Source organism: Diabrotica virgifera, chromosome 6, assembly GCF_917563875.1.
Source record: "Diabrotica virgifera virgifera chromosome 6, PGI_DIABVI_V3a".
Classification (NCBI taxonomy): Eukaryota; Metazoa; Arthropoda; class Insecta; order Coleoptera; family Chrysomelidae; genus Diabrotica; species Diabrotica virgifera.
This window is the reverse complement of record NC_065448.1, coordinates 109,722,411-109,736,114: the sequence shown is the minus strand read 5'-3', so window position 1 is coordinate 109,736,114 and position 13,704 is coordinate 109,722,411. Positions and strand designations below refer to the sequence as shown.

General features: G+C 33.1%; 1 protein-coding gene across 1 annotated transcript in view; it reads left to right on the top strand.

The window, feature by feature from the left end:
• LOC114327939 (E3 ubiquitin-protein ligase CBL-B) overlaps window positions 1-13,704 on the top strand; it is a 328,350-nt gene that overhangs the window by 235,784 nt on the left and 78,862 nt on the right. The window contains exon 3 of the mRNA XM_028276660.2: window positions 6,302-6,571. Coding sequence (XP_028132461.1) covers window positions 6,302-6,571 — 270 coding nt within the window. The remainder of the gene's footprint in view (window positions 1-6,301; window positions 6,572-13,704) is intronic.

Here is a 13,704-nt window from a genome sequence, read left to right as displayed (position 1 = left end):
TAGTTTCTGTTAATATGTCGAACCCGTCCAGAAACGGTTATAATCCGTGTTAATCTTCTAAGTTAATAATATTTTCTTCTTTTCTTGATTATCTTATTATTATAAAATATAAAAGTACAATAAAAAGTAGCTTCTTTAGACCAGGACATTTAGGAAAAAACAAATCCATTTTTAGATAACCTATCGACTTGTATTAACTTTGTGTATTAGGGTGGGCCGAAAAAAACTTTTTTTTTATTTCGTGTTGCTATACCGCGGAAAAGTTGCTACTAGGATAGAGTTTTAAATTACAAAAAGAATTTTTCAAATTGGTTGATATCTTCCGGTCGCGCATTGGTCGTAAAGTTTGAAAAATTGGTTGTTTTTGAAATTTTTTTAAAAACACAAAAATATTTTATCCCGTTTTGCTATACCGCGTACATCTTTCGTTGAGGGGTCAGAATTAAAATAAAGCAAAGAAAAAAGATATATTGACATATTCCGGTCGCGCATCGTCCATAAAATATTAAAAAATATCGTTTTTTGCTATTTTTTTCTTTGAAAATACAACGTTTTTAATAATATAAAACCAACTTAACGGTCCTACTTTTCATGTGCCAGGCACAAGACTTAAATAGAAAAACAACCGAATTGCAATAAAAATGCAACAAAAATTTCAAAAACAACCAATTTTTTTAAATTTCACGACCAATGCGCGACCGGAAGATATCAACCAATTTGAAAAATTATTTTTGTAATTTAAAACTCTATCCTAGTAGCAACTTTTCCGCGGTATAGCAACACGAAATAAAATAAAAAGTTTTTTTCGGCCCACCCTATTGTGTATTGTGTTTGTGTTTTGTATTGTTTGGATGACGTTAAAAAAAGTCTACGATAGAAAAATGCATAATTGCACTTGTAGTGCATAAAATTCATCCAAAAGTGCATAAACATGTAAAAATCAGTAGATATATTAAGAGCCAGTTTTTGTTACTCAGGCTTTTTCGGGTCGCTGAACATGAATGCAGTATCAGAACCGACTCTCGGAGCACTTAGTGCACATGGTTACTGCTAAGAGTGCTAAGGTATGTCATGTGGAGTTTCAAAGATTTTTGGCACTATATTGATGCAAACAGATTATTCGGGGGTTTTCGGGGTCCCTGAATACGAATAAGTCATCAAAACCAAGCATAGGAACACTTGGTGTTCAGGATCACTGCTGACGCCAACGGCGGATCCAGCAACCTTGCAAGGTGGGGCATGGGCAATGAAATAAAAAATTTCTCGTCACTGGCGTATGCACGATTCTTTTTCGGGATGGGCTGTTATTTTCTTCTTCATGTACCATATCCTTTCAGAAGGAGGGGGCAATTGACCCCATTGACCCCCCTTGAATCCGCGCCTGGCTGAGGCACGTCATCGTCTGAAGTTTCGAGGGTTTTCTAGCACTAATTGATCTAAACAGATTACTCGGGGGGTTTGGGGTTGCTGAGTATGATTATGACGTAGGTGAAGGCCTCTGGAGTATCTGTTGTACAGGGCGGTTACAAGTAAAAAGAACATAAGAATTAATACCGTTTGTTATTTAAAAAACAGCTCCTAATTTTTTTCCAATCAAGAATTTAAATAACAAAATACCTGTGTTACCTAACCTATTAAACTCATTTAAATTCTTTTCCTTTATTTCAAGATCGATTTACTATATTCTAATGTAATCGTGTTATTATTAGGCATTGACATTGTTATCTGTCATCCTGGACACCAGATACTCCAAAGGCCTACAAATACCTACGTCATATTCCTGTTCAGCAATCCCAAAAACCCCTCAAGTACTCTGTTTGCATCAATTTAGTGTCGGAAAGCCTCAAAATTCTGGAAGATGACGAGCATATGTCAGCGTAGGCACTAGGTGTCTACGCCTACTATCCGGTGGTCAGTTCTGATCGCATATTCGTGTTCAGCGACCCCAAAACTTCCCAAGTAATTTGTTTGAATAAAGGGCCTAGCCGGGTAAGATGATAAAAAGTGCCCCCAACTCGATTCGAATTCCATATAGGTCACCGTTTAGCATATATAGTGAAACTAACTTTCTGAAATTTTTAGCCCCCTAGGTGGTCATGTGACCCACTTAGAGCCTAATTAGGGTTTTTATGTCTTTATTTTTTATCGCAGCCGCATCGAGAACTAGCGAAAAACTTTAAATAAAGAAGTTGTAAGCCTTAAAAAGTTCTGTACGAAAAATTTTTTTTTATTTTTGGCGGGAAATTTAAATTTTAGAACGATTTTAAAATTTTAAATGAGTATAAAAAAATAACTAAGACATTCGTGTTCACGGAAAAAATATATAACGTGTATTTTTGCATAATGTTACACCCTGAATTTTTTCAAATTGGTGAAACGCAATTTTAAAAAATAAAAAACCTCATTTTTCGGTTTTTTGTTTATACAATTTTATACATATTTTTCAAAAAAGTAACACCGTCACTGGAGTAACTAAAAAACTGAAAACTAATTGGGGTTTGCTTAATAACAATTGTTTGTAGTGCCATCCATTTTTAAGATACAGGGCGTTGAAGAAAACAAAATTTTACACGTTTTTTACGATTTTGCCGAAACTTGCAACATTGTAATAAAACTTGGCGGGTTTTAAGAGGTAGTTATTGTGCGTGTTTTGACATACAATTAAGGATTTGATATTCATCATTAGCGCGCTTAGGGGTAATGGTCTGAACTTTTCAAAGAAAAAAAGATAGTACGCCACTGACATATTTCAAATTAACAATCATTTTTGAATTCCTCGTTTAATTTGCGATAAAAAAACTATCTTCTCATTTTTTCATTCGAGGCGCCGTTTTGCTGCAAAAAATAAAATATCTTAACGCTTCCAAAGTATTCGAATTAGTTTTTATAATGGATGTACGAGTTTATGTAGATGTAGAAACTACTAATATAATAGTATGAGTATTTTATTTCATAGAAGTTCGAATACTTTGTAAGGGTTAAGATGTTTTATTTTTTGAATAAAAATGGCGCGTTGTATGAAAAAATAGGAAGATAGATTTTTTGTCACAAATTGAACGAAGAATTCAAAAACGATTGTTAATTTGAAATATGTCAGTGGCGTACTATCTTTTTTCTTTAAAAAGTTCAGACCATTACTTCTATGCGCGCCAATGATAAATATAAAATTCTTAATTGTTTGTCAAGAAATGCACAACAACTACCTCTTAAAACTCGACAAATTTTATTACAATGTTGCCAGTAGTTTCGGCAAAATCGTAAAAAATGTGTAAAATTTTGTTTTCTTCAACGCCCTGTATCTAGAAAATGGATGGCATTACAAAAAAATTTTATTAAGCAAACCCCAATTATTTTTCAGTTTTTTACCTACTCTAGTGACCGTGTTACCTTTTTTGAAAAATATGTATAAAATTGTATCAAAAAACGAAAAAAAAAAAACCGAAGAAATGCGTTTTTTATTTTTAAAGGTGCGTTTCACCAATTTTAAAAGTTTGAAAAAATTCAGGGTGAAATATTATGGAAAAATACACGTTATATATTTTTTTTGTGAAAACGAATGTCTTAGTTATTTTTTTATACTCATTTAAAATTTTAAAATCGTTCTAAAATTTTAATTTCCCGCCAAAAATTAAAAAAAATTTTCGGACAGAAGTTTTTAAAGCTTACAACTTTTTTATTTAAAGGATTTCGCTAGTTCTCGATGCGGCTGAGATAAAAACATAAAAACCCTAATTAGGCTCTAGGTGGGTCACATGACCACCTAGAGGGCTAGAAATTTCAGAAAGTTAGTTTCACTATATATGCTAAACGGTGACCTATATGGAATTCGAATCGAGTTGGGGGCACTTTTCATCATCTTACCCGGCTAGGCCCTTTAGTGCCGAAGACCCTCGAACCTCCAGTAGATGACGTGCCTTGGCAGTGACTCTAAGCACCATGTACTCCGAGGGTCTGTTCTAATGGCGTATTCATATTCAGCGACCCCAAAAACCCCCCGACTAATATTTTTACAACAATTTAGTGCCGAAAACAATCGAAACTCCAGAAGATGTGCTTTAGCAGTGACCCTGGGCACCAGGTGGTCCGGGTGTCGGTTCTGATGGCATGGCGTGTTCATGTCCAGCGACCCCAAAAATCCCCGAGTAACAAAATTTGGCCCTTAATATACTTACTGATTTTACATGTTTATGCACTTTTGGATTGTAAATGCAATTATGCATTTCCACCCATTTTTCTATTGTAGACTTCTTTCCTGACGTCATGCGTTATCCCGAACACAATGCAAAAAACTGAATAAAAAAATTTTTGTCCTGGTAAAAGGTATATTAGTTTAAAAAGCCGCTATAAGGCTACACACTTAGAAACAAAACATTTTCGCTCTGTAACAAGAGCATCATCAGTGTTACAAGAACATAGTGAGCCACCCAAAAATACAAAGGTTGAAACCTTTGTACTTTTACCAGTACAAATTTTTTTTATTCAATTTTACTTGTAATTAATGGTATACAGCCAGCTACAAGATTGTTGTAAATAAGGGCTGTATTTAAAAATCGATTTATTACGGTGTTTTTTGTTCTAAATGCCTACCTGATCTACGTGGTGTATAATATAGAATATAATGTCTAATAATAATATAGGATATGACTTATAATATATTATTGTACTCGGGGATATTCTTGTTTTATTTTTTTGGTGTATTTATTTTTAATTTACTTGCTAAAATTGGTTCCGTCTCAGTTTAGTTAGGATGACACATACGTATAGCGACAAAAGATAATATGGTTTTGAAACTATTTTACACTGAATATTTTATATTTCTTGGGAATAAACCACACAATCATTACAATGATTATAATAATTATTAAAATTGACGTTTCGACTTTTAGTCCGGAAATCGTTTTAAGAAAGCTTAGCATATAAAAATTCATAATATGGTGTATTCCACGAATATACGACTGTTTTGGATTATCGCGACAACGAATATTTTAGTGTGCAACATAAGAAGTACGAAAGTATTTTGCTCTAATATTACTCCAATAAACAACAATATAATTTGCAATTTACTTTCGTTCTTCTTATTTTGCACAGTAAAATATTCGTTGTCGCGATAATCCAAAACAGTCGTATATTCGTGGAATGGGGTATACTTTTAAAATATTACTGCTTTGATATATTTTACAGGTTATATCATTTTTTATATTTAATAAGTTTTTGTAAACTATATCAGACCCCATATGACAGAGTCACATTGCCATAATTAAAAATACGCAAAATACGTAAAATACGACGAATCGCTGGTTTAACACTGTGCCGGACATATAGCCAGGAAGAACATATACAGGGGCACGGCGAGGGTGATACAATGGAGACCACATATGTGACAAAAAGAGATGTAGAATAGCAATCTCTAAAGTTGTGCTCACGGCGGAGACCAATGGATTGTATCTTCGCTCCGACCCTTGCTCCCTGGAATTTATGTATATTCGTTATATTCGTGAATTCTCGCATTTAAAATAATGTATTTATTTTAAATGCGAGAATTCACGAATATAAATACCAGGGAGCAAGGGTCGGAGCGAGGATACAATCCATTGCTCTCCGTAGTGAGCAAACCCTAAGGTGAGTGGGTTATATTCGAAAAATACTGAAGAGAAATTGGACGAAAGCTGCAGAAGACAATGAAGCCTGGTAAAGACCAGACATCACTGTCTTCACCAGAGTATGTTTAGAGGTTTGTAGCAGAGAAAACTGATACAGGTAATGTTATGTTAGTTCAACTTAACTACCATCTTACTTCAAAAAATGTAAAAACGTAAAAAAATTGTATACTTAAACAAATTTATAAAAATGTGAAATACATGTGGTCAGGTCTTTATGAGTGCATTGTATAAATGAATAATATTAGTGTTATACTGTAAAATAATATTAAAATAATAGTATACTGTAAAAGGACATAATATAATTATTAATTAATTACCTTTATGTAACATGTTTGCTTAAGATAACACCAGTTTACATATATGTGCAAGAGTGCAAGTATGTTTGCAATTGGCAATAATTTCTCAGATAAACTACCTGTTTTTAGCCAGTGTCTCTCCATTTAAGGTCTATCTACAAATGGTATACAGTACTTTGTATTGGTGTAATGAGTTGCATAACAGACTCAAAAGAAATATTCATATTTTTCGTTGAAAAATATTATTTTATTATTAACTATTATTTTTATTACTCATTATTATTATTATTATTTTTATTTTAATTTGGTTAAAGCTTCATTACCTATTATTATTTCTTGTTTCAGATTATTCCAACCATGGGGTACGTTGTTAAGAAATTGGCAGATACTCGCCGTAACCCATCCGGGTTACGTGGCTTTTCTCACCTACGACGAAGTTAAAGCAAGACTGCAAAGATATATAAACAAGGCTGGTAGCTACGTGTTTAGACTGTCATGTACCAGGTTAGGCCAATGGGCCATTGGTTACGTTACTCCGGATGGAGAGATTCTACAAACTATACCTCAGAATAAAAGTCTGATACAGGCGTTGTTGGATGGATATCGGGAAGGATTGTAAGTACTTCTTATTTTAATTATAACTTAATAAAAATAAAATAAATACATCGATGAGACAAAGTGGCCTTACGTCTCTAACGTTGTACAATTATTTATGTGCAGGTTAGTTATTCAAAAAAAGCATTCATGGTCAAATGGTCAAGCCTTGCCAACGCCTTGTTTATAAATCAAATAAATGGCGCAAGAGCACAATTCGTTAGACCTTCTGCATATGAATCGGTATCAATAGGATCTTATACGTTTAGGTATACCCTACCTCGTCAGAGATCCGGGAAGATACGAATTCAAAAGCATAAAAATAAACGAATATGTCGTCGAACGTCCCACTTTAAGTGGATATCAATAGGATCTTGCATGTTTCGATATACCGTATGTATACTCTACCTCATCAGAGAACCGGAAAGATACGAAATTATAAGCAGGAAACTAAAGGAATGTGTCTTGGAACTTCCCACTTCACGTGGATCTAGCTACAAAAGTGCCATCTAATTTGATGGCCATAAACGAAACAAGACTTTCTAGAGTCGGTTCTAAATTTTGTGCTGTATGAAATGTTGAATGAATGTAGGCCTTCGTCAAAAGCCTTGCCAATGCTTTGATTATAAACCAAATAAATGGCACAAGAGCACATCTGTATCAATAGGATCTTGCTCCACCCCCTGGGGTGGTATAATTTAAATAGAAATTTCAATTTTTAATGGCAGATTTGGATTTCTCATGAAAAAATAAGTACCTTACTTATTGAAGACACAAACCAAAAACACGTGAACACTTGTTCCCCACAACAAGCAGTGGGGCGGGGGACAACTTTGAAATCTTACATAGAAACCTTATTTTTTATTTCATTTTCGGATTCTACGTAAGAAACTATATTCAGTATCATAAAAATTAGTTTGAAGGCTTCTAATCTATATTTGTTTTCAGCAATTACAGCACCATCTATGGCGAATAAAAAAGTTTTAGATAAAACTTTTTCACAACTCAAAACTAAAGTTTTGGTTATTCATTTAGAAGTGTATTTTTGAGATTTTATGAGCGTATTATTTGAGCGTTTCAATTATTTTCATACGAAATTTCATATCAGGATAAACTTTTTTTCGATTATAGCGCCATCTGTCAACAATGTAAAAAAAAGTATCGAATAAAAATTATTTATTTTTCCTTGAGATATCCTAATTTGCAACGGGGGTTCCTATTTAAGATTTCAAAGTTGCCCCCGTTTCAACGCCTAGGAGGTGGCGGTGGAGGACGCGTTTCATGTCATTCGATAGCTTTTTGATAGATATTGAAAACATGTTTTTCAATTCTTCGATTTCTCAAAATACTCAACGGTCCCGCTTTTGGCTCACCCGGCATAATAAGTTTGTTGTGAATTGATGTCTCAGAATTAAGAATAAGTGACCAATACATTTTTCTGAATTTGATGTTAAGATTATCACTTTTATTCTTATTATGCTATTTACACCGAAAATTGTCATCAATATTGTCATTATCGTATTTTCATGTGTTGGCATAATTCATCGGCGTATCGGTAATGTAGACCGTTTTTTGTGTCCTTTTATTTGTGGTCAGTATGTGTCGATTTCAATTCGTACGCCATTAATGTGCCATTTCCTTGTTCATGTTCAGATATATTCAGAATACCATTTTGGAGTTGTCTGGTTGACCTTTCCATGGTCTCTTCCACAGCCATGGTTTGTGTATCGTCAGTGAAAGTCGCCATTGTGCTGTACAATCTTGTTGTAATATCACTTACGTATACAGTACGTAAATCATTCAGCTGGACATAGGGAACATACATTGTATATATTGAGATACATAAATACATACATTGTATTATATTGAGATCATTGTGGCAACTGAGCTCTCTCGATGACAATATGGTGGTTAGCATTAAGGGGAATTAACCTCAAAATTGACAACTCAGTTCGACTGATACAAATAAACGTCAAAATATGACAATGTAGTAGCTAAATATTTTTGGTCTAAGGGAATGGGAAAACTGTTTAGTTTTGAAATTAGTTTTTAAAAAAAATATTTTAAAAATTAGGTAAAATAAACTTTGTTTTTGATTTATTTATGGACAGACTTGCTTCAACTCATTATATTCGTTCTAACAGCTCTATCGCACCAAAAACTCGTACTCGAACAGAAGCTTCAACTAACACAGGTTAGCGCAGTTGCCACAATGCTCTCAATGTATATTCCCTATGTCCAGCTGAAAGATTTACGTACTGTATCAGATATAAGACTAGCCACAAAACACTTACTTGTGGTGCCCCAGTTATAATTTTCTTCAGTTCCCTCTACGGAATCTTCATTTGTTTTATAAGAAAATGTCTGTTGCTCAAATAAGGTTTTAAAAGTTCGTAGAAATGACCAAAAAGTAATTATCTCAATATATGAAAAAGAACTCCATGTCTGTTCGACATCAACAAATAGGGCTGAACACACACACACACCTTTGTTTTCTAATGTTTCTTTGTATTGGGATGTATTGGGAGAATGGTCGAGTGAATACTTCTGTAGCCAAATTGATGGAATGATGTCAGATTTCTTTGATCAATGATAGGTTTGATATTGGACGTTTCAAGATCAATTTCTCATGCAACGTGGTCATCATTGGTTATAGTGAAATGAGTCGATATGGATCCATTCTACTCTGGTTGTCTTGAAATTTGCTTACCAGGTTTTAGAACCATTATGACTTACTTTTGCTACAAACATTAAATTGTTTTTTTATATAAATGTGTTACCTTTTTCTAAGAGTAAGTTATTGTTGATATTGTTGATTGGGTACCATTTTCTTCGTAATATTGTCTTTAACCATTTTCCATACAAACTTACTAAATCATGATATTGGACTAATTAATTTTCTATTGACTGATTCGGAAACAAAGTGAAAATAAGTAAAGAATTTTAGAATTTACAAAGTTTAACTTGCATCAAAATTTTAAAGTACCACTAAAAAGAGAGAGGGACCCCATTTGAATTGAAAAAAAAAATTTTGCAGTTTTTTTTAACTTTATTCGAAGATTGAATATTTTAAATGTACGTAATAATTGTAAGAAATTAAAATAACATCTAGAACGGCACAAGAAACTGTCACAAAAAAACCTGTTAAAGCATTTTTGATCATGATAAGGTTAGAAAACCTTACCATCTGAAGTGGACGTAACAGGCAGATGCAGAATGAACTGACAGCCGTTTAAAACAGATTGTGCTCTTTTAGATGTTCTCCTTTTTCACAATAAGTGACAGTTGATATATATATATATATATATATATATATATATATATATATATATATATATACTCCATTAAAATGTTACATTTTTTAAGCCGTACCTTGCATTTGTTAGAGGAGTCAATTTTATTTCTTTAATGTGTAGGCGGGATCAGTAGAAGCTTAAGTTCAAGTTTTTGGGGTCGCCACCCTTGCCCCCCGGCCGCCATCTTGGAAATGGTGTGCAAAGGGGTTTCGCGCTATATCTCGTAAACTACCAACCCTACGGAAAATCTAATTAAACATAAAATGTTGCAAATTTAATTTCCTACAATTTTATATCTATTACTTTTTATCGTCAAGTGACCAACAAAAAAGATATAAATAAAAATATGTAAAAAATTTTTAATAAGATTCCTTTTGGAAGTTATAACTTTTTTCTGTTCATTTTAAAATAAAATAACATTATAGCAATTTTGTAGAGGGTTTTTCAGCGAACAATTTCCACTATAAATTTGTTTAATTCTATTTATTTATATAGGTGTTACAGCGCTCCAAACTTGACCAGATTCTCGAATGCTCATAGGGATATAATAAAAACAAAAGTTAGGCTTACTTTTCTATCTATATATATTTTTTATTCATACAATTTATTATGATTTTAACATTTCTATGCTATTATTAATCTGTTTTTGACCTTTCTCCCCACTATAAAACTTATAACCCGAAGCATATATAGAAACGGCCCAAGAAGTTGTTTGAGGACAAATTCGCCGGTTCAGAAGAAGAATGACGCAACCGCATATTGCAAAATTCTTAAGAAGAGCAAAAAACGAATTTTTGTTATTAAAATCATAAAGTATGATCAAAATTAGCGATTCACCACACCGTGGTCAGGATCTCGAGATATAAGCGTTTTTTGGGGTTTGCCGCTTGTTTATGAAGTAACATAACTTTTTTCCTATTGTATATTTTGACTTAAAATTTTCCAAAAAACTTCCTTCATGAATTATATTTTATTGTTGTGTTGGTTAAAATTATAAACTAAAAAGTTTGTCACTCAACTTTTTTAAGTAAACATGAAACTAACTAAATATGATGACAAAATGTTTAAAAACTAACAACTCATTTTTTAATGTGTTTAAATATTTAGGAAAAATCCCATTGTTATCTACATACTTCAGAGATTAAACAGTAAAATTTTCAAAAGGAAATATTTACAGCGACCAAAGATGCAGCGAGGTAAATTTGAAAAATCATCAAAATTGATTTTCGGCATTTTTGTATAGAATTTGATTTTTAAACATGTTCCACCAAATCTAGATAAAAATAAACTTTATATTCGGATTCAGCGACCTCGAAAACATAAAAATAGACAAAAATTGGTCATTTACCTTAAATTTGATTTTCGTGGCCGGCATAAAGATTGCTGCAGCTCGACTAATATATAGATAGAAAAGTATTTTTTTTTTATTGTATTCCTATGAGAATTCGAGAATCTGGTCAAGATTGGAGCGCTGTAAAACCTAGATAATAAATAAAATTAAACAACTTTATATCGAAAATTGTTCATTGAAAAATCTTCTACAAAATCGCTATGATCTTATTTTATTGTGAAATGAACGGAAAAAAAGTTATAACCTCCAAAAGGAAACTTCTTACAAAATTTTCTCATATTTTTATTTATAACTTTTTTATTGGTCACTTGACGATAAAAAGTAATAGATATAAAATTGTAGAACATTTAATTTGCTACATTTTATGTGTAATTAAATTTTCTGTAGGATTGCTAGTTTAGAAGATACAAAGCGAAAACCCTTTGCACCCCTTTTTCCAATATGGCGGCCGGGGGACAAGGGTGGCGACCCCAAAAACTTGAACTTAAGCTTCTACTGAACCTCCCTACACATTAAAAAAATAAAATTGACTCCTCTAAGAAATGCAACCTAAATGTAACATTTTAATGGACTAATATGTCATATAAAAGAAATTAGAATATTTAAATGTTTGAAGTCCCCTGTGCTGTTCTGAATGTTTTTAATTTTTTACATTATTACATATTATTTAAAATATTCAACCTTCGAACAAAGTTTGAAAAAAACTACATAAGAAAATTTTTTTGAGTTGAAATGGGATTATTCTTTCTGTTTAGTGGTACTTTAAACTTTTGACGTAAGTTAAACTTTGTAAACTCTAAAACTATTGACTTATTATAGTCAGAGAGCGAAATAGTTGTCAGTGATTCATTTCAAAGTTCGTGGATTATTACGGAATTTGAGAAAAAAGAGGAGTAATTTTAGTGGCGTGTAAAATTATACTATTATTTTAGTAAGCAATAAGTAACATTTCATGCAACAATTAACTGCCAGTTATTTCGCTCTTTGAGTATAGAGATCTTTTATTATATCATAGCTCTGAAAATGGCTAAACGTGCAGGGCAGGGAATGGTGCTAATAGAGAAGGCATTCAGGCATCAAATATCCAAACAAAATATTTTCAGGCCATAATGAAAAGACCTTCTTCAATGATATAAAAAACTTATACTGAAATGATGGCATCTCCTGAGGTAAAATGTGCCGGAAGTAAAATGAGCCTCCGATCGGATTTCCGGGTGAGGACTATCTCAGGGGGAACACTATTGCAGGTTAGAAAAATCAGGATAGGGTCGTGGAATCTTGGTAGTCTTACAGGTAAGAGTCTGGAGTTAGTGGATGCGCTCAAACGAAGGAGAGTTCAAATTGCTTGCATTCAAGAAACTAGGTGGAAAGGACAAAGGGCAAAAGAACTAGGTGAAGGATACAAATTGTGGTATGCAGGGAGTAGTAACACTAGAAATGGAGTTGGTATAATTATTGCTGGTAGTGAAATGAAAGATAACGTAGTGGAAGTTGTAAGAACAAGTGATAGAACGATGTCAGTGAAATTTGTAATTGATAAAGAGGTATTGAATGTTGTGTGTGTGTATGCTCCTCAAACAGGTCTGGGTGAGAATAAAAGAAGAGCTTTCTATGACCAATTAGGAGACGTCCTGAGTGATATTCCGTCAGAGGAGAAAGTTGTAATAGGAGGTGACATGGGGGATTAGGCTTTGGAACTAGAAATGAAGCTGGAGATGATAATATGCTTGAATTAGCAACAGCACTAGATATGGCGATTATTAACACATTCTTTAAAAAGAGAGAAACTCAACTTATTACGTACAAAAGTGGACAACATCAATCCAAAATAGAATATTTCATGATAAGGAAAGAAGACATACATAAATGCAAGGACTGCAAGGTAATAGTTAGTGAGACAGTAAGCCAACAACATAAGCTGCTTGTTCTGGACATCAAAGTAAAAAGTGAAACTAAACCAAAATATCGGAGAGGACCACAAAAAATCAAGTGGTGGATGCTAAAAGATGAGAAAGAAGGTCTATTCAGGGAAAGAATAGTAGAGAAAATATGTTGGAACATGAAAGGAAGCCCTACTACAATTTGGAAAAAAATGGCCAGTAGTATTAGAGAGACTGCTATTGAAATACTGGGGAAAACGTCAGGAAAAAAGTTTGAGGATAAAGAGTCTTGGAGGTGGTCAAACGAAGTTCAAGGCAAAATAAAAAGAAGGGAAAATTATATAAAAAGTGGCAAGAAACCAGATCCAATACAGATCTTCAAAACTATATGGTAGCGAAAAAGGAAGCGAAAGTAGCAGTAGCAAAAGCTAAAGCAGAAGCGTATTCAAACCTATACGATCAACTTGATACCAGGGAAGGCGAAACGAAGATATATAAAATATCCAAACAGAGAGCAAAGAAAGCAAAAGATTTTAATCAGATTAGAGATGTATCCGAGATGAAAATAATAAAATACTAGTTCACGAAAAGGATGCCAAAAAGAGATGGAGAAAGTACTTTGACAGC